The sequence below is a fragment of the Trichechus manatus genome, unplaced genomic scaffold, assembly GCF_000243295.1.
Source record: "Trichechus manatus latirostris isolate Lorelei unplaced genomic scaffold, TriManLat1.0 scaffold00133, whole genome shotgun sequence".
Classification (NCBI taxonomy): domain Eukaryota; kingdom Metazoa; phylum Chordata; class Mammalia; order Sirenia; family Trichechidae; genus Trichechus; species Trichechus manatus.
Window position 1 is genome coordinate 6,816,021 of NW_004444069.1, and position 27,956 is coordinate 6,843,976.

General features: G+C 36.9%; 1 protein-coding gene across 3 annotated transcripts in view; it reads left to right on the top strand.

The window, feature by feature from the left end:
• KIF1B (kinesin family member 1B) overlaps positions 1 to 27,956 on the top strand; it is a 159,434-nt gene that overhangs the window by 34,024 nt on the left and 97,454 nt on the right. For all 3 annotated transcript variants that reach the window (XM_004385151.3, XM_023739409.1, XM_004385153.2), the window contains exons 3-12: positions 6,796 to 6,872; positions 8,231 to 8,410; positions 10,662 to 10,727; positions 13,885 to 14,063; positions 14,657 to 14,768; positions 20,586 to 20,663; positions 21,400 to 21,465; positions 25,673 to 25,748; positions 26,713 to 26,791; positions 27,495 to 27,637. In XM_004385151.3, the coding sequence (XP_004385208.1) occupies positions 6,796 to 6,872; positions 8,231 to 8,410; positions 10,662 to 10,727; positions 13,885 to 14,063; positions 14,657 to 14,768; positions 20,586 to 20,663; positions 21,400 to 21,465; positions 25,673 to 25,748; positions 26,713 to 26,791; positions 27,495 to 27,637 (1,056 nt within the window). The remainder of the gene's footprint in view (positions 1 to 6,795; positions 6,873 to 8,230; positions 8,411 to 10,661; positions 10,728 to 13,884; positions 14,064 to 14,656; positions 14,769 to 20,585; positions 20,664 to 21,399; positions 21,466 to 25,672; positions 25,749 to 26,712; positions 26,792 to 27,494; positions 27,638 to 27,956) is intronic.

Here is a 27,956-nt window from a genome sequence, read left to right on the forward strand (position 1 = left end):
TATATCAGACTTGGGAGATTTGAGAGCTGAGTCCATTGGGTAAACGTGCACAGGGACTAATGGAAGACAGGGTAGAAAGACCAGGAAAACAGACTTGGGGCCAGTGTTTTTATTGAAGGTCTTTGAGTGGATGCGCCATCTTGGATGTAGTTACGAGATTCAACAACGATTCAGCCAATGCTTATTGAGTCCCTGCTCTGTGCTGGACATTGAGCTAGGCTTCGAGCACGTCATCCTCCTAACTGAATGTACGTCTCAGAGAAACAACTTGGGGAGTTGAATGCATTTATTTATGCCTTTTTGTGTTTACCATATGGTTGTGCCTTTTGGGTGTATGTATTGTGGGTGAAGTCAAGAATCTGTTTCCCTCTACATTCTTCTCTGATGAGTGGCATCTGGAGTCTTAAAAGCTTGTGAGCGGCCATCTAATATACTCCATTGGTCTCACCCTGTCAGGAGCAAGGGAGAATGAAGAAAACCGAAGACACAAGGGGAAGATTAGTCCAGAAGACTAATGGACCACAACTACCACAGCCTCCACCAGACTCAGTCCAGCACAAGTAGATGGTGCCGGGCCACCACTACCAACTGCTCTGACAGGGATCACAATAGAGGGTCCGGACAGAGCTGGAGAAAAATGTAGAACAAAATTCTAACTCACGAAAAAAGACCAGACTTACTGGCCTGACAGAGACTGGAGAAACCCTGAGAATATGGCCCCCAGACACCCTTTTAGCTCAGTAATGAAGTCAGTCCTGAGGTTCACCCTTCAGCCAAAGATTAGATAGGCCCATAAAACAAAACAAGACTAAAGGGGCACACCAGCCCAGGTGCAAGGACGAGAAGGCAGGAGGGGACAGGAAAGCTGGTAATAGGGAACCCAAAGTCGAGAAGGGGAGAGTGTTGACATGTCACGGGGTTAGCAACCAATGTCACAAAACAATATGTGTACTAATTGTTTAATGAGAAGGTAGTTCTATAAACCTTCATCTAAAGTACAATAATAAAAAAATTTTCTAGAAGAAAAGAAAGATTGCTTCACACCTATGCAAGAATTCTCATGCAAACAAGCTTGTTATATCTAGAACACAGGAGAAAATTTTGCAGCAGTAAATTCTAATGGTAAGATAGCTCTATCTGCCATGAGATTCCATATTTTCTGTAAAACATAAACTATAAGAGACAATTCTAAAGACCTAGAGATGAGGGATTTCCAATACTTATTCTACTTTTCTGCCTCCTTTTTTTTTCTTAAATCCTTACCCTGTCTGGTAGCCTGCCAGCACATAGTCTTCTGCTTACACTATTTAAAATCTGGTTATCTTTCCTTCTGCCTCTTGTGTACCTATTACTGCCGTTGCCTAAAAGTTATGTCTTTACTCTCTAGATTGGGATTTAGAGTTTCTGTCCCCTCTGGAGATCAGTGTTTCTTGCCAGATGCTGAATAAGTTGGCTACTCAGGAGAAAAGACTCAGGAAGCAAAGTGGTCTCCAGGGAGCTACATTCCAGTTCACAAATAAGAATTATCTGCTTCTGAAGTCAGCACTGTGGGTGACATAGAAAGAGAGGAGTCATGGTTCCTAGCCTCAATGAAGTGACAGTCTATGAGGAAAGCTAAGACTAACTTAGTCACTTATTCTTCAGATTTTTGTTGAGTATCAATCAAGTATGTGCCCAGGCACTGTTCTGGGAGCTAAGGATATAGAAGTGAATGAAACAGAAGTTATTGATCTCATGGAGCCTGCATTCTAGTGACCCATATGATAAATCAGGTAGTCAAGAGTGTAGTGAAGAAAAATAAATCAGGGTAAGAAGATGGAGAGTGACAGCAGGTACTGGTTTTAAATAGGATGGTCAGAAAAGTGCCTTCTGAAAAAGTGATGCTTGAACAGAACCTGAATGAAGTTAGGGAGTGGGTTGTTCAGATCTCTGGGAGAAGAGCATTCCTGGTAGAGTAGTAACTGTAAAGGCCCTGAGATGAAAGTGTGTATTTAATAAGAAGGCCCGTGGGGCTGTGGTGGAGGAGTAAGGGTGAGTCTTTGGGGATGAGGTCAGAGAGGGAGTGGGGGATGGGGCAAATTATAAAACCTCATGAGATTTTTTTCAGCGTGTGATAGGAAGCCATTGGAAGGTTTTCAATAGAGGCATGACATAGACATGGTACGGCTTACATTTTAGAAGGATCACTGCCTGTGGTGCAGAGAGTAGACTCTTCAGGGGCCAAGGAGGGGTGGGGGGAAGAAGCAGGGAGACCAATTAGGAGGTATTACAGTAATCTAGGTAAGAGAGATGGTGGCTTGAACTAGGGTGGTAAACCCATTGCCATTGAGTCGATTCTGACTCATGGTGACCCTAGAGGACAGAGTAGAACTGCCTCATAGTATTTCCAAGGAGCGGCTGGTGGATTTGAACTGCCGACCTTTTGGTTAGCAGTCATATCACTTAACCACTGCACCACCAGGGCTCCAGGGTGGTAATGAACGCTTAAAATAGAGTGATGTTCTGACTTCAGTCCTCAAAAAAAAAGCCTAGAGTCCATTTCTTGTAGGAAAAGTGATGATTTGTCCTAGACAAAGCTAGTACGCTGATGACGCGTGACCTGGGGACGCATGCTACATTTGTAACAGCTTTTATGTCGGTGAAAATATGGCTTATATGTTGGAACATATTAATTACTTCAATTCCACTCTTCTATGCATGCTTCCTGAGAAACAGTAGAAGTCATACACACTGTATTTTAGCTCAGTTGACCTTGACATAAGAACCATTGTGTTAAAAATTACTGTCCAGTCTTTTCGGTAGTACAGTTCTCTCTATATTCTGTCTGTGGAAGCTGATAAAATCTGACATTTTATGTGTATATTGTACATGCATGCCTTGTTTTGGTTTTTATTTTTGTGCTCCTTAAAATGATACAGAATTTAATCAAATTAAAATTGTACATGACATATGGAAGGCGTTCATCCCAGTGCCTGTTAGGTATAGGGCAGTGTAGAGAATTCCATAAGACATGGTCCATGTACATAAGTAATTTATAATGTGGTAGGGGAACCAGAGATTAGATGGCATACCATTGTAATACTTTGACTCTTGACAAGAAATAAAATTTTTAGATTTAGCTTTAGCTTACTTTAGCAATTAGTGAACTTTTCTTGCTTTGGCTTAAAGACCATGGAATACCTGTTTTTAAACATTTAACATTTGTATAGTACTTTACTCATTTCATCCTGTGAACTAGGTATTACCTCAATTTCTGAGAGGTCACCATACCAAAAACCCAAACTCGTTGCTGTCAAGTCGATTCCGACTCGTAGCAACCCTATAGGACAGAGTAAAATTGGCCCATAGGGTTTCCAGGGCTATAATCCTTACAGAAGCAGACTGCCACATCTTTCTATCACGGAGTGGCTGGTGGGTTGGAACCACCAACTTTTCACTTAGCAGCCAAGTGCTTAACCACTGCACCACCAGGGCTCCAGAGAGGTCACGAAAGCTCAATAGTACCCAAGGTCACACAAAAAAATCTAAATACGGTATTTCTTAATTGTTTAAAAAAGATACCAATATGTAGATACTGATGTGGGTCCTAGGATTCCAAATACTGTACCCTTTCTTTTACATGTCCCGGGCTTCTTCACCCGCCCCCACTCCCTTTTGTTTTAATGGTTTGAAGCATCCTATTTCCTAGTTGGGTGAAAGGATGTGAGTTAAATATCAAGCATTAATTCAGAAAGAAAAATCTTTTGATACAGTTCAAAACAGTAACTCATTGTCCATAGAAGTAATAGTGGAGTTCATGGGCTTTAGAAGGTTCTGATGAGCTCAGATGCTGTGATTAATATTTTATCTTTATAAGAATCTTTTTTTGTTTGCAGAGTTCAAGGGTTTTAAAGTTTTTTGTTATGAAATATTTCGTATCTTCTAGGTAATCCATGTATATGTAAATATAAAGAATAAAATTAAACAAGCAGCCCTATAACTGCTACCTAACAATAATACTGAATTTTGCATTGTTCTAAGTTGTCTTTTATACACACACATACACACATCTTTCATTTGGAAATTGAAATCTTTTAAATATTGTAGATAAATTTAATCTTGTTTGGCCAGACTAATACTTAAAATTATATTTTTATTTACTTATTTATGTTAAAAAGTTTTTTGTTGTTGACTAGAGGGCAATTGTTTAAAAAAGAACGTGGTTTCTAAGCTGGAAGTTAGGAAAACAGTTTCAGAAGCTTCAGAGATCTGGGAGAGGGGAGTATTGAGGAAGAGGAAATGATTTCATGTGAATCAAAGAAGATACTCTCTGGTGTAGTTTTTGTTTCTTTTCTTTATTAGGGAAGAGAGAACAAAGGGATAGGATCTGAGAAATGGCCCTTTCTTAAGTTGTTCTTGGCAGAATTGGTACCACCAGTGAGTTTCTAAAAGGGTGAATGAAACGTGGTTTAAAGGATTTATGAGAGCACATTTTCTAGCAGTTGAAAGTGTTTATTTTAACCATGTTTTTGAGTGATAAAGACTGCTTCAGAGGTCACACCCTGCCATCTCGTTATTGTCTTTATCGCTGATCCCGCTAAAACCTGGAACCTGGCTGATGTAGTATGATTCAAATGTCCATTTTCTTGGTAGAGTTTTTGAGTGTGTGTTTGTGTGGTCTTTCATCTTTTAGAAACTATAATCTTAATAGTTCCCAGTTTTAAATGGTAAAGAGAGTTTTAAACAATGTCTGTGGTATAATTTCAGGAGAGTGATAATACGTATAAGACCAAACCAGACCCATTGCCGTCGAATCAGTTCCGACTCATAGTGACCCTATAGGACAGGGTAGAATTGCCCCATAGGGTTTCTAAGGAGCAGCTGGTAGATTGGAACTTGATCTTTTGGTTAGCAGCCAAATGTTTAACCACTGCACCACCGGGGTTCCTGATGATACGTATACATATGCATAAAAATGCCTTCCTGTGTTTTGCTTTGGGAATTGCTGCATGTAGGGAATAAACATTTAAATGATGAGTGTCTTGACTAAGAGTCTGGGCTCTGGAGCCAAACTCTCCAAATTCATATCCTGGCTCTGCCACTAGCTCTGTAGCCTGGGTAGGTTATTTAATTTCTCTGTGATGGTTTCTTTATCTGTAAAATGGGAATAATAAAACATCTGCCTCATTGCGTAGTTAGGAGTATTAAATAAGTTAGTACACAGAAAGTGCCTATAGCTTGGAGTTAGTGCTTCCTACATGTTGGCTGTTATTTAAATCTTGTATGTAGTGCCTTTTGGTTAGAAGTACATTTTGTTGCTTGGATTACCATTTGTGTGTGGAAAGCTGTTCTTTCTAGAACCATGTCTCTTTGTCACATGATTACGTGCAATGTGAACCTTATTAATACTCTGTCAGCATTTGAGGTTGGAAGGTAAGTGTCTGGGCATACCCAGCGATCCCGCAAGAGAACTAAGCACAGTAGCAACTGTTGCTATTTGTGTCCTAAGCAGCAGCTGTCCCAGACAGATTTATTTTTTAATCCTGATCTCACTGATAGCCTGGGATGTGGCCCTGCCCTAGAGAAGTAGATTGGTTGCAATGTCCAGTCTTTGAGGAGATTTCATGACCACATGTTATAATGGATGCTGTTCCATGTGAAATATGAAGAGCAAGAGTTTTGTATGTATGACAAAGGAAGAGAAGTTAAGCCTCAGCATTCTAAGTCAATCCCTGAAGTATAGTGTGACTGGGTTATTTACACAAGAAACCACTTTTAATATGGGCAGTAAGAGTTCATGCTTTTCAGGCAAAACTTAATTTTCCTGTTTATAACATCCTACAGATCAATTAGTAGTCTGTGATTCCATATATATGTATATATATGTGTGTGTGTGTATATGTATGTATGTATATATATATAATGATTCTGTAGTAATACATTAGTTATTATCAGCTGTGGATTTTAGAACTAGGACTGTCTTTCCAGTGGCTACTTCATTACCAAATGCTTTTTTGAAGTAGATAATAAGATCTTTGAAGAGAGTTTGTTTCACGGCTTTTAAGCCTTGAACTGAAACTGTCCCATTAAGGCATCTTTAAACAACGGTTCAACTTATTTAATAAAAAATGTTCATCCTGAGCATTGCACTCTTTTAAATTATCTGTATGAAATTAAATGGACAACAGTAACTCTAAAACACAGGTGAAAACTTCAAGGGGCAAAGAATCTAAGCGAGCGGTGGTAAAACAATATGGTTAGAGATAGGAAGAGTGGTGACGCAATGTGAAGCATGTAACCATTGTCAGTGAACAGTACGTGTAAAAATTGTAGAAAGGGTGTATATTTTGTTATGTATATTTTCATTAGAAAAAAGAGCTTGTTTCAAAGAGTGGTTGGAGTAATTCAGTAATTTTCTAGGTTTATTATTATTATTATTATTTTCTGATGTGCTGAAATATTTCAAAGCCTTATAAGGCACCCTGAAACAGTAACCTGCCCCATCTCCAGATTTTGACCACTTACTTACCTAGGGAGGATAAACATTCAGTTACAAAATACTTATGGAGCAACTACTATGTACCAGGCTCTGTTCTGAGTCCTGGTTATGCCCAGTAAATGTTGTTGGTCTGATTTTTTTTCAAGTTCCAAATAAAGATCACCTCTTAAGAATGTGATTACTTTTGTTTTTCATTTGCCCTTTATCAGATTCAGTGGTATAAATTTACTGATTGGGATGTTTTGAACATGTAACAGCCGTGTTGAACTAAAGAATATGTGTCTGAGTGACATAAAATTAAACATTTTATCCTCTAGGTATTATTAACCCAAAGAACCCGAAGGAAGCTCCAAAGTCCTTCAGCTTCGACTACTCCTACTGGTCTCATACCTCGGTGAGTGTGCTCATGGTGCACCCTGCTGTCAGCAGTCTCCACTGGCAAACCTTCTGCCTCCTCTTTCCTTTTGGTCTGATCTATTACCAGAGCAGATCTGATTCTTGGTTTGTAAATGTGGTCTGTCATAGTTCATTTTTTAATATAGTGAATGCTTTCTGAAGTGTTTTCCTTAATATTTTGGTTGATGGAAAGTTACATATACAAAGACACATACATATATACATACATATATAACTGATTTAGTGTAGAAATTATCATATTGGTGTGTGTATTTTTACCAAAATTTTAAAAAACTGATTTGGTTTATACTAAATTTATATGGAACCTAATTTAGTCTGTGATTTAGATATCCCTTCAGGATTTATTTATCAATATTTCAGGATTCTTGTTATGAACATTATTATGCTTATAAATCTTAGGAATTGCCAAATTAAAGATTGCTTAGTATGTTGTTAATTGTAAGTTAAATTTTGAGGTTATAGAGAGCACAAGTATAGAGAGTATGACTGGAAAGATTGGGGTGACCATAGTGAAAAGATTTGTTCATTTAAATGGTAGTAGAATGGTGCAGTTTTCGAACAATTTGAGAGAGCCTGCAGGTCCACAAGGAAGACAAAAACGTTTATAAAATCTGGGAGAATGGAGAGTACGGCCCTTCATGATTCCTTTATTCAATATAAGACCCCAAATCTTACTGGCTTCCAGAGATTGTTCCTAAACTAGAGTTTACTTCTGCATCATCCATCCAAAAATGTTAAGCTTTCTTTTTTTTTAAATTTTTCCTCCTGTTTTGTGTTGGGGAGTAGGAGATGTTTTAAGCTAGCAAAAAACCTAATTGCCAAGGGAAGGGCCTGTATAAGGGGTTGGAAACATCCCTTACTGAGCACTGGGTTTACTGGGAAGTACTCACACTACCTGGAGCAAGTTCAAAGAGGTATTTTTACATGTAGACTTGACTTTTGATCTTTTTAAGTAGAAAGACTCTTGACTTTCCACTTAGGAAAATCTTCTTGGAGTTCCCAAGAAGAGTGAATGGAAGAGTGATACTTCTAAAGTTACAGAAAATGAAGTGCAGTCTTGCCAGATAATTTCATGTGGATATTTTTACGTATGTATGACTGACCTTGATGACTCTAATAGTGCCTGTGTGTGTGTGTGTGTGTGTGTGAGAGAGAGAGAGAGAATTAGTGTTTAACAAGAAAAATAAACTATGTAGAGGGGATTTTAAAATTTTATAGTATATTTTAGGTGACTATTATGTTTCCAAACACTGTTGGTTTATTATAGAGGCTACCAAATAAGTATAGGAAAGGATTTGAATAAAATGTGATTTATTTGTCCTTTTAACGTTACAGCCCGAAGATCCCTGTTTTGCATCTCAAAACCGTGTGTACAATGACATTGGAAAGGAAATGCTCTTACATGCCTTTGAGGGATACAATGTCTGTATTTTTGCCTATGGACAGACTGGTGCTGGGAAATCTTACACAATGATGGGTAAACAAGAAGAAAGCCAAGCTGGCATCATTCCACAGGTAAAAAATAAAACAACAAAAAAACTCTTCTGTTCATCATTACTCTTAGTCTTAAATTACTTTAACAGTTATTTTTTATATAGCAAACATTTATTCAGGGACTGTTGTATGGAAGACACAAAGGTGAATAATCTGTCCCTTTCCCTCGGAGGAGCTTAGAGTCTAGTGGGAGAGGTGGACATGTGTACAGCTGTCTCTAAAGGCAGGAAAATTAATACTTGATAAAGATTGTGCCGTATACCCAGTGTCACATTATTTTATTTTTTGTAAAGTGTTACCAGCTTCTGAATCTATGAAAGATGTCTGTGATATTTATTAAATAGTAGAAGCTTAATCTCATGAGACATTTATAAAAAGCTAAGTAACTTTTCTTACTAAAGAGAGTAAAACATTTGAGACGTGATGTACATAAGATGTCTTTCAGAGATACTTTCCTGTTATCTCATTAGCTTAATATTAACTTTCCTTTTGTCTTACTAACTTAATACTAGGACTTTAAACTTTATATAGCCTGAGATTTCCCTTTTTAAGAGCAGTTAGTATTATTTCTTTTGTTCTTATATTCTTTGGGAATGGAGAAGAGTTCTGACATGAGTATTTAGGAGGAACTTCCTTTGTTAAAAACAGAAGTGTAGTTCACTCTTATTTAACTATACTTGGAGTTAATTTTACAGTTTTTTTTTTTTTTTTTTTAACCATAGGCATAGTGCCACTATCTCTATATTCTGAGAATAAAATATGTAAGGGACAGTAGCTACTTTTTCTAATGGGTTATTGTGCTATAATCTTAAATTCAGCTATATAATTTAAATGCTTGATTGTTAATAAATGCTAGGAAATTTTCAGAAAAACATTGCACGTACTAGCATACATTTTTTTCCTGTAATTAAGTGTTTAAGACATTTTGGCAATTGTCTTTTGTATATACTAATAATAACTATAATACTATTTAGAGAAAACGTTATGTAGCACTCACTGTGTGCCAAGCACAGGTTTAAGTGCTTTGCAAATGTTAGTTCATCTAATCCTCATATAACCGTAAGAGGTAGGTGCTATTGTTACCCCTGTTTTACAGATGAGGAAACTGAGGCACAGGTCATGTCACTTACCTAAGTAAATGCCAAGCCAGAATCCAGACGTAGACAAGGTCATTCTGAAGTCTTTACTCTGCCAGTATGCAGTAGTTCTTCAACAATAACATAATTGTTGGCAGATAATAGCAGATTATGCTCAATTACCTTATTTGTTTAATCCTATTACCACACTTGGTTTCTCCTTCCTTTCCCCTTAATTTAAATTTGTTTGTTATTAGAGTTCTTGATAATTACATATATATCTCTTTTCTGGTAGAACTTTGGAATACTTTCTTTCTATGCAAAAGCATGGTTTCTCAAAAAGATGATTTATTATTCAGAAAGTTTATTTGTAATAAATTTTAAATTATATTTAGGCTTCTAGAGAATTATGAACATATAGTTCATTTTCAAAATATATATTGATTGCTTTGATCCTAAAGCTATAGCAAATGAAAACTCAGGAGATTTTTATTAATTGTTTTTATTAAAATATCACATATTTTAAATAAGTTCAAGGGGTAGGGAGCATGATATTTTATAGTTTTCCTGATCTAGAACAATTAATGTTTTCTGTTAGAAATGTCACTGTGTAGTGGTGTAGTATCTCCTATACAGGCTGGAATCTAAAGATAGTGGTAAAAGCAATATTTTCTAGAGTCGAAATAATTCTTCAAAATTCCTTCAGTTCCCCTCCCCAAGTTTATAATGTATATAGTAACTGACAGTGTATAATAATAAATCTTATATAACATGATAAATAACCTGCGTGTGTAAAATATGGTTTAATAGTAGTTTTACTGCTACAATTATAATGTTGATAGTAGAGTCACAATTACCCTAGTACAGTATGAAAGATTGAATCCACATAAATTTAAATGTGCCAATGACATAACTCCCTTGTAAGAGACATAATTTTCCCTCTTTCCTCAAATATGGCTTTCCTTCTCTGAGGAAACAATATTGAGAGGTACTATTGCTGAGGGAGAAGAAAGATTAGATGAGAGGACTGTATTCACAGTTTTCCTTTTATTTTGTTTGAAGCATTAATTATACCTTGGTGTTGATGCTATTAATATTTTGAGGGGGGGGCTCTCACTAAGTTACTTCACATTCATGGGTAACTTAGTACTTCTCTGATTTGTGATATTCACACCTCTCTTGTTTTGCTTCTGTAGTTATGTGAAGAACTATTTGAGAAAATCAATGACAATTGTAATGAAGAAATGTCTTACTCTGTCGAGGTGAGTACAACTCAGGATTGAAATCAGAGGTCTCTGCACTCCATTCCCTTAAACATTACTTGTAAATGGCGTCAGATTGTGACTGCTACAGATCACTTAACCATTCTCCTAATTTTGTGTGTTTAGACTATTTCTAAGTTTTAGTTTTAATGAATCATATTGCAATTAAATCCTTGTTAATAAGTCTATGCCTTTATTTTCAGTTATTTCCTTTGTATGTATCCTGGTTGTTAAACAATAAATTTGGATTGCCAAGTGGCCTTTTAGAAAGAAAGGCTATACTGATTTTCAGTCCCACCAGGAGGGTGTAAACACCCATTGTACTCCTGCCAACATTTAGTATTAACTTTTTTTATCTTTGCCAATTTGAAAATTTCTCACTCTTGCTTAAATTTTCGTTTCTTGGATTGTTAGTATGGTTGAACGTCTTTTAAATTTTGCATGTGCCTTTTTATGTTTTGGGTGCTCAATGTTTTTATTCATTTGTGTGAACTCTTCCCCTTTAATATTGTTAATAATTTTTTTGACAGGCCTAGTTTCTTAAACATTTATGTAATCAATCCCTTCTTCCCCCTTATAATTGCTTATAAACTTGGAAAGTTATTTTCCACCCAGTGTTTACCTTGGCTTTTTCAATAAGATGTCTACAGAATTGCTTATATACATTAGTTTATTTCATAAACATTTCCTCTCTTTTGTGTGTGTCTTATGAAGCTGTCATTTCAGCCCCCCTCTTTTGGTATTCAGTTTCATAGTAACTAAAATTATTAGTAACTGAAATTCTGTCAACATGAGCCTGTTCTCAGAAATTTAGCTGTCTTTTAAGCAAGCTCTAGATTATTTATTTTTGAGGTTATGTATTGTGAATTTTTAATAGAACTTTACAATTCCTTAGCTGCTTTGGGTCTTTTTCATTACCTGTAAACAATGTTCCATAAATTTATAAATTTTAAAGAATTCTGCCTTGCAACTATCATCCTCCAATAGGGGAACATGCTGCTCTAAAGATATTTTGTGTTAAAATGAATTCTCTAAATAGCTTATTTTGTCCTATAACCGTTTTTAAAAAATCACAAGATAGAAATATTGAGCTCTTATGGGTAATAAAATAAGATGCCATTTTCTTTCATGTTAGAGTTCACAGGCTTATTTGGATTTCAGTGTAGATCCCTTGTGGGACCTCCCTTACCTCTTCTTCTTTTCTCACCTTATTCACTCTGCTCTAGCCACAGTGGCTTTCTTTCTCAAATATATCAAGAACATCCCTGCCTCAGGCCTTTGCATTTACTGTTTCCTTTGCCTGAAACTTTCTTCCCCTGGATAGCTCCTTGACTAAGTTTCTCACCTCTGTCAAGTTTTTGCCCATATCTCACTCTCTCAATGAGGCTTACCTTGACCACCTTGTTTAATACCACTTCTTGCCCTCCATCGCAGGTCTTCTCATCTCTCTTGTCCTGTTCTATTTTTCTTTTTTCCATAGTATTCGTCGCATTGTAATATAGTATATAATTTAATTTTTTTTAATGTTTATTGCCAGTCTCACTTGCTAGAACATAAGCCCACTAGGGAAGGGAGCTGTGTCTGTTTTATATATTGGTGCATGCCAGGTGCCTAGAACTGTGCCTGGAAGATATCAGTGGTCAGTGAATTGATTTGGCCACGGAGGAGCTGTAACGATTGGTTCAGAGGTAAAAGAAATAGTGATGGCTTTGGATGGATTTACATATTAGAGGATAAGTAATGGAGCACATCAGCCTTTAGCCTCTTTAGTCTTACACCTTGTGTGAAAAGGGGCAAGTTTTCTAAGAAGATATATCTTCCTGGGATTCAGGATTAGAAGTACAAGTTTAAATGCACAAGAATGATTAAAGTAAAACCTCACCTTCTAGGATGACCTGCAGTTGGAAAGAATATTTAAGAATATTTGTTGTCCTATTGTTTTACTCCTGCAGTGAGTCTTTCAGGGTTCACAAAAAAAATTTTATTTAACTGATTTTAAAGTACAGTATAAAAATATATTTCATCAGATAGATCAGAGACTGAGTGAAAAGGCAAAAAAAAAAAAATGGGGATAAGATTCTGTCTCTGATCCTCTGAAAATATGTCTATAGAAGTTCAAAATTGAAAAATGTAGAAATTATACTGTATGCTTGAATAGCTCAGTGGATACAGAAGAGTATGATTGCTGTGGTGAATTTGTCTCAGTTCACAGCCTTGCTTGCTTAAGGTCCGATTTTATAGCTACATTGGGAACAGAACCATCCTTCAAAGTCAGTCTCTTGAGTGAAGCTCATTCAACTGATGTGATGAAACCAGAATGTTGGTTTGTTAACTTTTCATAAGTATTACCCATACCGGAACACTCACATAAGCAAATTAGTGTAGTCTGTTCCTGTGGGCAGACCTATATTGGAACCCTTTTGGTTGTTGGGTGAGCATAGAATTAGAGGGAGGGGAGTTGATTAAGTGAATTAAATGTTTAATTACCTCAGGTTAGAAATGATAACCTAATGTATTCATCTCTGTGATAGGAATGGTCCTGCTGATAGGACAAGAATTCCTGAAGTGTTTTGTCTGAGGCTCTTTCTGTTCCCCAAGGCTTGGATAGGTCTTGTCAAAATCACCTTCCATGCCGATCAGCCCTCATCCCTTCTAGTGGAGACGTTGTCCACGTTCAGTCACACTGTGATCATTCTCAAAGTATTAGAGTCACTGGTTTCTTTTGTCTTCCCTGCTTTGGAATATTGATCTTATTTTAGTTTTAACTCTGATAGAAGTCTTATTTCTAAGCTCTTTGGGAAATCTCACTGTAATCCCCAATTACTGAAAACAATGTGCATTTTTACAAACACACTGATAGCTGATAAGTTGCTATGAAAAACAATATTTTTCTGCCTAAGACAGTGGCAGCCACTATGTGCCAGAGATAGCCTGTTTAGCTCCTTTTCTTCCCTGAGAAGATCAGAGGATTGGCTCTAGCCTACACAGTGTGATATCTGTGTTCACAGAATAAAAGGAGCTAGAAGTAGGACATTTCACTTGGTAAAGGTTGCCAATCTCTAATTGTACAGCTTTTAAAAAAAGTTTTTAAAAATCTTTTTCATGTGTGGGATTTTTTTTGTAAGTCCTCTAGTTCTCTTTAATAATTTGTTCCTAGGTAAGCTATATGGAAATTTACTGTGAGAGAGTACGAGATTTGCTGAATCCAAAAAACAAGGGTAATTTGCGTGTGCGTGAACACCCACTTCTTGGACCGTATGTGGAGGATTTGTCAAAGCTGGCGGTCACTTCCTACACAGACATCGCTGACCTCATGGATGCTGGGAACAAAGCCAGGTATGGTAGGAAATAGATTAATGACTAAGGTCTTTGGCACAATTTGAGGCCCTTTGTTCCCTGTTAGGGGTTTGAGACCACATTTATAGCTACCAAGGTTGCTCTAATCGTGGAGTCCTCTGATCCTTTGGCTATACTAGAGGGCTGAAGGCTTCATTATGTTAGGTATCTTTCTTCTCATCAAAATAGTGTGTTACTGAAACATATTAGAACTTTGGTTAAGTTTCATTCTTAGATTTCCATTGATTCATGGTAAAATGTTAGTCATCATGTCTGTGTATGACTGTTACAGTAGTTGATTGTGGAATAAATGAGCACCTAATAAAGAATCAAAATTAAATGCATTGGTGGTTCCTAAAGGGACAGCTGGAGTATGAAACCTGATTGGGATGGGGTGCCTTTGGAATGGAAGAGGAACTTGAAAGGCTCACAAACAAGGCAGTATTAAGAGAAATAGTGTGACAATCTTGCAATCTGTGAATAAGTTTAAAGCTGTTGCTGTGATTGTTACGCTTATAATGTGGAGCTCACTGTCCATTTTAACCTTCATCTGTGAATTCCATTGTCACGTGGTCACCTTTATGTTTATTTAGGACAGTGGCAGCTACCAACATGAATGAAACAAGTAGCCGCTCCCATGCTGTGTTTACCATTGTTTTCACCCAGAAGAAACAGGACACTGACACCAACCTTTCCACTGAGAAGGTAGGAGAATTTCAGTCCTTGGGTGTGAGTTGTGATGGGTGAGGATTTTCAAAAGTCCCTCTCGCTGCCCTCTGCATTTTGTGGAGGGGAGGAAGGTTACTGTTTTACTTTATGGAGGGTGTTCTATAGCTTCTGCTTATCACTTTTTCTTTTACTTTAAACCAGTTTTGAATAGGCATTCTGATGTGAAATTACAAGATAGAAAACAGACTTAAGAAAAAACAATCCACGATCTTGGGTGTCAAAACTACTCTATGCAAGAGAATTGATAAGCAGTTCTTTAGAGAGTCTCAGAACTCCTCTGTGCAAGAGAGTTGATGAGCATTTCTTTAGAGAGAACTTCCTTTTCTTCTTCTTGACTGGAACCTCTTAGTTATTACCTTATTAGCCTTGTTAAAAAGACAGGAAAAAAAGAAAAGACCAAAATGGATGTCAGAGAGACTCTGAAACTTCCTCTTGAACATCAAGTAGCTAAAGCGAACGGAAGAAATGATGAAGTAAAAGAACTGAACAGAAGATTTCAAAGGGCAGCTCGAGAAGACAAAGTAAAGTATCATAATGACATGTGCAAACACCTGGAGACAGAAAACCAAAAGGGAAGAACACACTTGGCATTTCTCAAGCTGAAAGAACTGAAGAAAAAATTCAAGCCTCGAGTTGCAATAGCAAAGGATTCTATGGGCAAGATACTGAAATTATGCAGGAAGCATCAAAAGAAGATGGAAGGAATACACAGAGTCACTGTACCAAAAAGAATTGGCTGGTGTTCTCTCATTTCAGAAGGTAGCATATGATCAAGAACCAATGGTACTGAAGGAAGAAGTCCAAGCTGCACTGGAGGCACTAGCGAAAAACAAGGCTCCAGGAATTGACGGAGTACCAACTGAGATGTTTCCACAAACGGATGCAGGACTGGAAATACTCACTTGTCTATGCCAAGAAATCTGGAAGACAGCTACCTGGCCAACCAACTGAAAGAGATCTGTATTTACAGCTATTACAAAGAAAGGTGATCCAACTGCATGTGGAAATTATCAAACAATATAGTTAATATCACAGGCAAGTAAAATTTTGCTAAGATCATTCAAAAGTGGTTGCATAGTACATCCACAGGGAACTACCAGAAATTCAGGCTGAATTCAGAAGAGGACGTGGAATGAGGGATATCATCGCTGATGTCAGATGGATCCTGACTGAAAGCAGAGAATACCAGAAAAATGTATACCTGTGTTTTATTGACTGTGCACAGGCATTCGACTGTGTGGATCATAACAAATTATGGATACCATTGCAAAGAATGGAGATTCCAGAACACTTAATTGTGCTTATGAGGAACCTGTACATAGATCAAGAGGCAGTCATTTGAAGAGAACAAGGGGATACTGTGTGATTTAAAGTCAGGAAAGGTGTGTGTCAGGGTTGTATCTTTTCACCATACTTAGTCTGTATACTGAGCACATAATTTGTGAAGCTGGACTATATGAAGAAGAACGGGGCATCAGGATTGGAGGAACACTCGTTAACAACCTGTGTAATGCAGATGACACAACCTTGCTTGCTGAAAGCGAAGAGAACTTGAAGCAGTTACTGATGAACATCAAAGACCACAACCTTCAGTATGGATTACACCTCAACATAAAGAAAACAAAAATCCTCACAGCTGAACCAGTAAACAACATTACGATAAATTGAGAAAGGATTGAAGTTGTCAAGGATCTCATTTTACTTGGATCCACAGTCAACGCCTATGGAAACAGCAGTCAAGAAATCAAACGACATATTACATTGGGCAAATCTGTTGCAAAAGACCTCTTTAAAGTGTTAAAAAGCAAAGATGTCACTTTACGGACTAAGGTACACCTGATCCAAGCCATGGTGTTTTCAGTCGCCTCATGTGCATGAGAAAGCTGGACAGTGAATAAGGAAGACTGAAGAAGATTGATGCCTTTGAATTATGGTGTTGGTGAAGAATACTGAATATACTATGGACTGCCAAAAGAACGAACAGATCTGTCTTGGAAGAAGTACAGCCAGAATGCTCCTTAGAAGCAAGGATGGTGAGACTTTGTCTCACATATTTTGGACATGTTATCAGGAGGGATCAGTCCCTGGAGAAGGACATCATGCTTGGTAAAGTAAAGGGTCGGTGAAAAAGAGGACCCTCAATGAGATGGATTGACACAGTAACTGCAACAGTGGGCTCAAGCATAACAAGGATTGTGAGGATGGTGCAGGACTGGGCAGTGTTTAGTTTTGTTGTACGTAAGGTTGCTGTGAGTAGAAATCAACTCAATGGCACCTAACAACAAGCCTTGTTTGCTGTGTGTAATTTATTTTTTTTGAGGTATGATAATGTTACCATGGGATTAAGCACGCATGATACATTTTATTCCTGGAAAATAAATAAGTGCACAGCAGTTCTGGTGCTCTTCAAATAATTTTGCTTCTTAATTTCTCATTTTCTATAGTGGTTAAATATTGCGGACTCTTGAATTAGACTGCTTGCTTTGAATTCTAGCTCTGCTGCTTTTTTGCGGTCTTACCTTTGGCAGGTTACTTAACCTCTTTGTGCTTTGGTTTTTCCCATCTGTAACAACCTCAAAACCAAAAAACTAAACCAGTTGCCCTTGAATCGACTCTGACTCATGGCAACCCCATGTGTGTCAGAGTAGAACTGTGTTCTGTAGGGTTTTCAGTGATTGATTTTTGGGAAGAAGATCTCCAGGCCTTTTTTCCGAGGCACTTCTGGGTGGACTGAAACTTCCAACCTCATAAGATTGTTAAAAAGATCAAATATTATTATAAATTAAGTGCATATAATAGTGCCTGCCACAGAGTAGCCACTCAGTAAATGTTAGTTTTATTGTTGTTATTGTTCATAATAAATTTATGTTGCGTTCTACCTTGCCTACTTTACTAATTAGTATGCAGCTAGATTTTTAAATCTGAAGTTAGATTTATTATACCGGAATTATAGAAGATCCTCTGAGTACATTATGACACTGATGTCACAAAGAACTAGACTTAACCTCTTTCTTGATGAGTTTTGTCTTTAATTGAAAATTATTTTTAAGAATATATCTCATGGGATGTAGAGCAGTGGGAGCTCTCATTCATTGTTGGTGGGAATGCAAAATGGTAGAGCCACTTCGGAAGACAGTCTGACAGTTTCTTACGAAGCTGAACATAGGCTTACCATATAATCCAGCATGTGTGCTGGATGAAAATGTATGTCTACATAAATACTTACACATGAAAGTTTAGAGTAGCTTTATTCATAATCACCCAAACCTGGAAGTACCAAGATATCCTCCAAAAGGTGAATGGATAAACCTACTGTGGTACATCCATACAGTGGAGTATTTTTCAGAGATAAAAACAAATGAGTTCGCAAGCCAGGAAAAGAAAGATAGGAAGGAACCTTAAGTGCATATTGCAAGTGAAAGAAGCCAGTCTGAAAAAGCTACTTACTATATGATTCCAGGTATGTGACGTTCTAGAAGAGGCAAAAGTATAGAGGCAGTAAAAAGATGGGTGGTTACTAGGGGCTCAGGAGGAATGGTGAATAGATGGAGCACAGGGCATTTTTAGGGCAGTAAAGCTATTTATGATACTGTAATGGTGGATACATGACATACATTTGTCAAAACCCGTAGGACTGTACAACACAGAGTGAACCCTGATGTAAACTATGGACTTCAGTTAATAATGTATCAGTATTGTTCATCAGGAGCCCTGGCGGCACAGTGGTTAAGCGCTCAACTGGTAACCAAAAGGTTGGTGGTTCAAACCAACCAGGCACTCCATGGGAGAAAGATTTGGCAATCTGCTTCCGTAAAGATTACAGCCTTGGAAGCCCTATGGGGCAGTTCTCCTCTGCCCTGTAGGGTCATTATAAGTCCGAATCAACTCCAGGGTAGCCGGTATTGGTTCATCGGTTGTAACAAACGTACCATATGAATGCAAGATGTTAATGATAGGAGAGACAGTGTGCAGGGGCAAGAGGGGTATATGGGAACTCTTTGTACTTTCTGCACAATTTTTCTGTAAATCTAAAACTGTTCTAAAAAATAAAGTTATTAAAAGTGGGGAAACATATACTCCTCATTAGGTGGTCAGATAACTTGGCACTGCTTTGCCAGAAATTACGATATGAGCGCTGTTTAGTAGTCACCATTCTTTGTGTGAGGGACATCAAGAACAGTCTATGTGAAAGCATTTTTGCTCATCTCCCATAACGTCAAGCCTGGAAAATTCAAGATACTAATCCCATAGCACTAGTTTCTTTGATAACCCATTATGGATAATTTTGTCGAATTTTTTCTAAAGCTTTGTTTTTTTATAGCTTTATTGAGATATTATTGAAGTACAATAATCTACACATATTTAAAGTGCAAGATTTGATCAGTTTGACATCTGTTTGCACCTGTAAACCAGTACCACAATCAGGATAATGAGCATTTCCATTACCCTGAAAAATTGCCTCATGCCGATTTGTAATCTACCCGTCCCTCCTCCCACCCCCACCTCCAGGCAATGACCTGTTTTTTGTCATTATAGATTATTTTACATTCCCCAGAATTTTATATAAGTGAAATGTATTATTGACCTGGCTTCTTTCACTCAGCATAATGATTTTGAGATTCGTATGTTTTGTTGTATGTATCAGTAGTTCCTTATATGGAATACTTACTGACTGGTATTCCATTGTATAGATATACTACAGTTTGCTTATCAGTTCACCTGTTGATGGACATTTGAATTGTTTCCAGTTTTTGATTATTGGAAATGAAGCTGCATTGAAAATTGTGTACAAGTCCTTATGTGGATAAATGTTTTCACTTCTCTTGGTATAAACCTTGGAGTAGGATGGCTGAGTCATGTGGTAGGTGTATGTTATGTTTAACTTCTTAAGAACTGCCAAACTGGTTATCCATAGGAGTGATTGTGTACCGTTTTACAGTCCTACCAGCAGTCATTGGGAGTTCCAGTTACTCGAAGCTTAAGTTTTAATCTATCATTTAATGGGTTGATGAATTTTATATATTTTTATAACATACTGTAAGGAGCCCTGGTGGCGCAAATGGTTAAGTGCTCGGCTGCTAACCGAAAGGTTGGCAGTTCGAACCTACCCAGCAGCTCTGCAGGAGAAAGGCCTGGAGATATGCTTCCGTAAAGATTATAGCCAAGAAAACCCTGTGAGGCAGTTCTATTCTGTCACATGGGGTTGTTATGGGTAGAAAGATGACTTGATAGCATACAACAACAACAACATAATGTACTGTAGTAATGTAGATCATATTTATCCTAAAACTAATTTGGCTGCTAACCAAAAAGGCAGCAGTTTACATCCACCAGCCACTCCTTGGAAACCCTACGGGGCAGTTCTCCTCTGTCCTGTAGGTTCACTGTGAGGCAGAGTCAACTCAACGGCAATGGGTTTGGTTTGGTTTTTGAACCAAGATATTGGTGTGTACCTTGTGTATACTCTTTAAACTGACCAGAGTATATTTTTTGTCTTCCTAATATTTGGAGCCGTGGTGGCACAGTGGTTAAGCATTCAGCTGCTAACCAAAAGGTTGGCAGTTCAAATCCACCAGCCGCTCCTTGGAAACCCTGTAGGGCAATTCCACCATGTCCTATAGGGTCAATATGAGTCGGAATCAACTTGACGCCAACGGGTTTATGCCATATTTAAGAGCTCTAACTTTTTTCAGTCCTCTCAATACCTTAATCTTTTAATTTCCTGCCTTTAAATGTTTTCTACTTCTACCTTGCTTATTTTTTAATTGTCCCAATGTTACCGTTGTTTACCAGGTCAGTAAAATCAGCTTGGTGGATCTAGCAGGAAGTGAACGGGCTGATTCAACTGGTGCCAAAGGGACTCGATTAAAGGTATTAATTTTACCAGATAAATGGCGTAGTCAATAAATGTTCTGTAACAGGGGTCAGCAAACTACGGCCTGTGGGCCAGTCTAGCCCACTGCCTGTTTTTGTAAATAAAATGTTATTGAGACACAGCTACACCCATTAGTTTATGTATTGTCTGTGGCTGTTTTTGTGCTGCAGTGTCAGAGTTGAGTAGTTACAACAGAGACCATATGGCCTGCAAAACCTAAAATACTTACTGTCTGGCCCTTTATGGAAAAAATTTGCTGGTTTCTGATCTATAACTTCAGTGAAAAGATAAGTTGTATAACAGAATAGTTAGAGAGGGCTTCATGGAAAAGGTGAGAATTGAATTGGATTTTGAGGACGAGGCGGAATTTGACTAGATGAAAGTTAGAGACAGTAATGGGAACAGGATACAAAAGATCTGGATGTGAGGAAAAGCATGGACTTTTCTAGAGATAATTGCTTAACAAAAGCAGAAATTGTATGTTGCTGAGTTGTGAGAGAAGGTTGCACAAACATCTTGAAGATACTTTAGGCCTGTGAATTAGGTATGTGGTCCTGGCATGTCATCAAGTGGAGGGGAAAGATAAGAGTATTAAAGGAGTTCCCTGGGAACTTTTGGTCATAATTAACAAATAATGTGAGCATATGGCTAATTGTGTTTTATGTATTGTATATGATGTGGCAGTAGTAGAAATTCTTTATCATAATATTTTCATGTGGTTTTTATTTTTAGGAAGGAGCAAATATTAATAAGTCTCTTACAACTTTGGGCAAAGTCATTTCAGCCTTGGCAGAAGTGGTAAGTTTTATAGTACATTATAAGAGAAATGTGTCTGTTCAGCAAATATACTTGATATTTTAGGTTTGTTTATGAAGGTTGTCCTTTTTCAGCCCTTTTATGTAATCTTGCCATTCTCCTTTTAGAACTTCGCAGATAAGATGCTAGACATAACACACTTTGTACTGAAAGTAAAAGAGATTAAAGAGAATGAAAGTAAATATAGATCTGAATGTGAGAGCAGAGACCTAAGATTTGACTACTCTTTTGAGCGTTTTTTCATATCTCCACAAAAACCTAACAACAACAACACAAAAACCAAGTGTATTCATTGTGTATGAGTCCCTGGGTGGCACAAACAGTTAAGCGCTCAACTACTAGCCGAAAGGTTGGTAGTTCAAACTCATCCAGAGGTGCCTTAGAAGACAGACCTGGTGATCTACTTCTTGAAGGTCACAGCCTTGAAAATCCTATGGAACAGTTCTGCTCTGCACACATGGAGTTGCCATGAGTCAGAATCAACTCAACAACAGGTTTCCTTGCGAATTCTTTTCCTATAGTGGTCTTTTCTAAGTAGGATACAGTACCTTTGGAGTTTTTGAGCAATTTGACTTGGGTCAATGCTGTTCATTTGGGGGCCAGAATTTTAGAAATAATTTAAAAAATAGTCCGTTCTTTCCTTCTGTTCCTTAACAGTGGAAGAATAAGGCTGAAACAATTTTTATATAAAGGGCTTCATTATTTAGGTTAGAAACTTGAGGAAGTTTTAGTCATTGTGTGTTCTGATTTAGTTTAATACCTCATTTGAGTCCCTAAAAAGAATTAAATACGTTCTTGCTAATCTCTGAGAAATCATGTTCAACTATGACTTAAATTTAAACAGTATTATTTTCTGTTAGGAGGCTTATGCTGTGTTCTTGTTCTCTCCTTTAAATGCTTTCATCTGTAGGATAACTGCACCAGCAAGGTACGGTGGGGATTGGTAGAAATGAACTAACTATAGGATCAACTGTTACGGTGTTAAATCTTCAGCAGGATGTATAGAGGCATGGAACCTTCAAAAAAAACTTTGTTGTTTTTTGACTCTGGAATTTAGAATGGCTGTTTAAGGGTGACCATGAATCATGAGACTTCACACCCAAGTTAATTTAGGGAAGATGATATGCTTTGGAGAAGGAATTCAGAATAACGGAACAAGGGAGAAATTTGAGGAACTTCTACATTGTGTTATGATGTTTCCCCTGGTGATCTAGAAGATCACCTAGATCTTGAAGAAGTTCCTTATAAAGCATTCAAAAGAGCAATAAAAGAAATTGCTTAAGGGTACCATTCTAGAACATAGCTGGCTTCTTGAAATTATTACTAGGTTTTTTTTTTATAAACTTCTTTGTATTATCTTTAAGTGTTTCCTACCATGAAAAGTCATGGATAATCTACATTATTAAAAAAAAAAATTCTGCTCTTTGATTATACATAGATAAACTGAAAGCTGTACAGTCAAGTTAAAATTCTAACTGTATCTAGGAAGCATATTATCTGCATCCTTTTTTTACCCAAATTCTACAGATTTTTTCTCTTCCAAGTATTTTCCTATACAAATACTCTAAAATTTATTAATACTCTTATACAAATAATATTTAGAGTGCCTGACAGTTTATTCTGAATCACATGAGTAAAATGGGGGATATAGGTAGTATTTGTATTAAAATATTTTGTAGTCATGTTTTCAAATAACAGAGTTTGTCTATTTTGTCTACTTCTACAAAAATAATTTAATAAAAAGTAATGCCCCTTTTCTGTTTTTCTCTGTTGGAGAAAGCTGTCTTAGATTCAGAAATCTTTCTGCTATTTGGTATTATACATGTGTAAACATTCTTTAAATATCTAATCTGGGACCCAGAACCGTCATGAAGACTGTTAAAACTTAGTGACCATTCTGACTTGTCCTGTCACATATGTTCCTCTGTTAACATCCGTTTCAGCCACAGGAAAAATTTACAAAATATTTATCTGTATGCTTCCCATATTGCTCTATGCCATAATAATTCACAAATGATTTTTTATAATTAGTTTTATAAAACCCAGTTTAGTACTTTGCATTTATGTCATAACTATAACTGATCAGAAATAAATTTTAGTTTTTAGTAACAAGCATGGCCATAATTTTTGGTGAATTAAGATGTATTGTTATTTCCACTGGGAAGAGAAACTGATTCTTACCATCCACACTTAACAGTATTTCTTTTTAGAGAGGTAGTTATCTAAGTAAAGCTTTTTATGTAACTTCTGAAGCTTTTATTTTCAAAAAGTGGATGGATGTGAGAACCGATGAGATTGATTGCATAGGAGAACAAATAGGAAAGAAATGGCTGTTATTCTGGAGTATTTTCAAATGGAAAGTATTGAAGTTCTATTTATGTTCCTTCGTTTAGCTGTTCCTTCATAGTTTAGTCTAATTGACAGAAATGATAACAGAACATTTTGGCAAACCCACATTGCCTATTTTTATACTACTGTCTGCAGTCATTGTAACTGGCACACTTTAATTCTTTCCTCATTTTCAGTGCTAACAAAGGGAAAACTGAGGTCCCAGGCCTCAAGGATTTTGTGGTGGAATGAAAGTTAGTCCCACTAAGATGTGAATAACTGATAGGCTTAATTCTCCCTAGAGGTCTGTGCAATTTAAAAATAAAATCCGCTATTGGAAATGACTTTCTAATTGGTGGTACGTGTGTTGGGTGGCGGGGAAGGTGTATGGAATGGACGGGACATTTTTTATGAAAGATGGAATTAAAGTGCCACTTGCCCACTCCCTCTCCTCCTGAATAAACCAGACATTAACCACTTATCACTCCTTTTTGGAATACCTGTATTTTCCCTAAAAGTAGATGATCCTTAGTTTAGCCTTAGATTTTACCAGGAATGTATTGTAGAACTGCTAAATGCTGAGGAGATGTTTATCAGTGAGCCCTGGCTTTCCCTTAGTGGTTCTTTCTTTCTTTTTTTTCCCATTATTGTGAAAATATATACACCAAAACATTTGCCAATACAACAATTTCTGCATTTACAATGCAGTGACATTGATTACATTCTTTGGGTTGTGCAGCCATTATCACTATCCTTTTCCAACTTAGTGGCTTCTTAAAGCATCACAACACAGTAGTCAGCAAACAGATTTTTCAGTAGCTGTTATCTGCAAAGCATTTGCAGTTTTTTAGAGAATATTATCCATTTCAGCACTGACTTTACATTGGTGCTTTTTGCTTGATCCTATGGTAATGAGAAAGGTTATGGAGAGAACAATACAAATAGACCCTTGATGTATACAGAAAATTCATCTTGCAATCTTTACAAATCTCCAGATTAGCAAATCATATCACTTTCTTAGACCTTTTCACTTTTAGCCCTAGTTCTAATGGTTAAATTTATTTTGGGCATAATTTATTTTCAAAAAAACTTAGTACATTACTGAACAAGAGTTATAAGATGCACAACAACCCACTTAATGATTTGGGGGTTTGGCCAAGTAAATATATTAAGTGACTTGCTCCAACATACCTAATGTGGAATGCACAGGATATTTGTCCCTCTGCAAAAATTAAAATTATTGTTTGAAGGACTGGTTATTAGATGATATGAAGAGATTATTGTTAATTTTGTTAAGTATATAATGGTCTTGTGATTTTTTTTTTTAAACTGTTAGAAAAATATTTATAGGTGAAATGTTGGATTTTCTTTAAATCACTTACAGTTATAAAAAATATTATAAGGACAGGATAATATTGTACTGATGTAAATTTCCTGAATTTGGTCATTGTACTGTGAGTGTGTAAAAGACTGGCCTTGTCTGCTGAAATATTTAGGAGTAACAGGACATGATGTTTGCAACTTATTTCAAAATGGTTCAGGAAAAAATGGAGGATAATTGAAAGACGATTGTCAAAACACTGATAATGGTTAAAGCTACATGCTGAGTGTGTGGTAGCTCATTACACTACTCTCTCACCTGTTGTATATGTTATAAATTTTTCAAAATAAAGTGTTAAAAAATTACTTTATTTCGTGAGCTTTGGGTATTGTGAAGAATTGAAACTGTGAATGTTAAACTGAACATTGAGAGGGTCTACTGTAATTTGATTTGCTTGGGAATTGCAGACTTGTTTGCCTTTCATGTGAAGTCCTCCCCCCACCCCCAACAATGCTAACGCCATTTCTTTCTCTTTCATAGAGTAAAAAGAAGAAGAAAACTGATTTTATTCCATACAGGGATTCTGTACTTACTTGGCTCCTTCGGGAAAATCTAGGTACATTCCTTTGATCTAACCAGTGGTAAAAATTCACTTTATAGTTATCTTTTTAAAGCTGTTTACCAATTACCTTTTGTGGTTAATTATTTTGTATGTCTCATTTGGAAAAGACTGATCTCTAGATCTTGTTGCTAACTGGAGAGTTTCCTTGCCTGTTTTCATTTTTACTCTTGATTTAAAATAATTGCTCACCTTTATATCAAGGTTTTCTCCCAGTTCTCCTCTACTTCAGGACATGAACTGTAGGCTAGATGTCTTCCTGATTCCCCACACCTGCTCCTTCTTCCTCTTTCAAAACTCTGTGCTCCTTTGAGGTGCACATAATCAGACATTACTAACCCTTACTCTTTGGAGCCCTGGTGGTGCAGCGATTAAGAGCTTGGCTGCTAACCAAAGGGTTGGCAGTTCGAATCTACCAGCCGCTCCTTGGAAACCCTATGGGGAACTTCTGCTCTGCCCTATAGGGTCACTATGAGTCGGAATCGACTCGACATCAATGGGTTTGGTTTTGTTTGGGTTTACTCTTTCTTACACTGATGTTTTTGGACCTTCAGGTCACTGCTTTTCGTTCACTGTTCCTTTGCCTCTTTTTCTCCTTCATCATCAAGAAGGAAGGAGGGAGTGATCAACTATGTCTGATCCTTGCTGAAGGAAGAGACTGAGAATGGACTGTAGGGCTTATCAACACCAGCAGTGACTTTCTAAGGGCAGTTTTGGTGGAATGGAGGGTCTGAAATCTTGATTGGAGTGGATTCAAGAGAGAGTGGGAGGAGAACTGGACACTGTAGATCTAGACACTGAAATTTGAGTATGTGCCTGGCATGTGGACATTCAAGAAATTTTGTTGACTTTTGAATAAATCTTAGATCTGAGATTGTTTGTGCTGTCAAATTTGACACATTCAGTAAGGTTCTAATTTCTGCAATGAGTGATTTGAGATTATCATGATTCATGTTTTCAGGTGGCAATTCTCGGACTGCAATGGTTGCTGCTCTGAGCCCCGCAGATATCAACTATGATGAAACTTTGAGTACTCTGAGGTACTCTAAATTGATCTTGATAGCTAAATGTCGTCATATATCATTTTGTTAGCAGTGAATTTTCTCGTGTTGTATGGGTAGTTGATTATGTAAATAATGATTGATCCTTCTCATAAGAGGGAAAACGTGAGAAAAAAGGGATTCTTATTATAGTGGAATTTGTTTATAGTCTTCAGTTTCATTGGGGAAGGCAGAAACTTTTTTATAGAAAATATGTTAGAATTGCTGAGGTAAGATTTTTGGATAACTTTTAGAATCAAGTTTCCTATCATAGTCATTTCTATAAAACGTCTCCCCTTCTTGTAGTGTTTGTCATTATAGAAATACTCAAGTAGTAAAAATAATACAATTATGAGTACATGTAGCATTAAAAGAAATATTACGGAGAGAATATTCATTAATAAAATATTTTTATATATGAATGGGGTCCATTACTTTAATCTGAAACTTTCTACCCTTCTCCCATTAAAGGCACTTTTGATAGAGTGGGTTTGAATGATCTTGGGCAAATCACTTAAATTCACCTGAGCCTCTTTCCTCATTGTTTATAAGGTACCTTATATCTTTTGACAAATATATTATTATCAAGGTTCATAAAACATGTAAATACTCAGGATGTTTGATTTATAATTTAATGGTATGTTACGTATAAGGAATAGACCACATGAGGAACGGCAAAAGGAAATTTTCTTTTCGGATCTAGATATGCTGATCGTGCAAAACAAATTAAATGCAATGCTGTTATCAACGAGGACCCCAATGCCAAACTGGTTCGTGAATTAAAGGAGGAGGTGACACGACTGAAGGACCTTCTTCGTGCTCAGGGCCTGGGAGATATTATTGATAGTAAGTGGATTAAGCATCAACAGAAAATCTAATCCTAGTTTAAAGGAAACTTAAGAAATTTCAGGACCTGATGAAGCTAGATGGTAGTGAAAGGTTTCCTTTCTTCTTAAAAAACCAGTGAAAATGATCTCAGAATTCCTTTATGTAGTATCAGCCACACTACTCACTGAACTCATGAAATGAGCTTTTAAAATATAAATATGTCACTTCTTGGAGTTTTATTAGAATCCTGTTTTAGATCACCAGTGATGTTTATTTGGAACGTTAAGCTTAGTCTAACTGAGAAATCAACCACTTCATAAAAATATCACTTGAAATT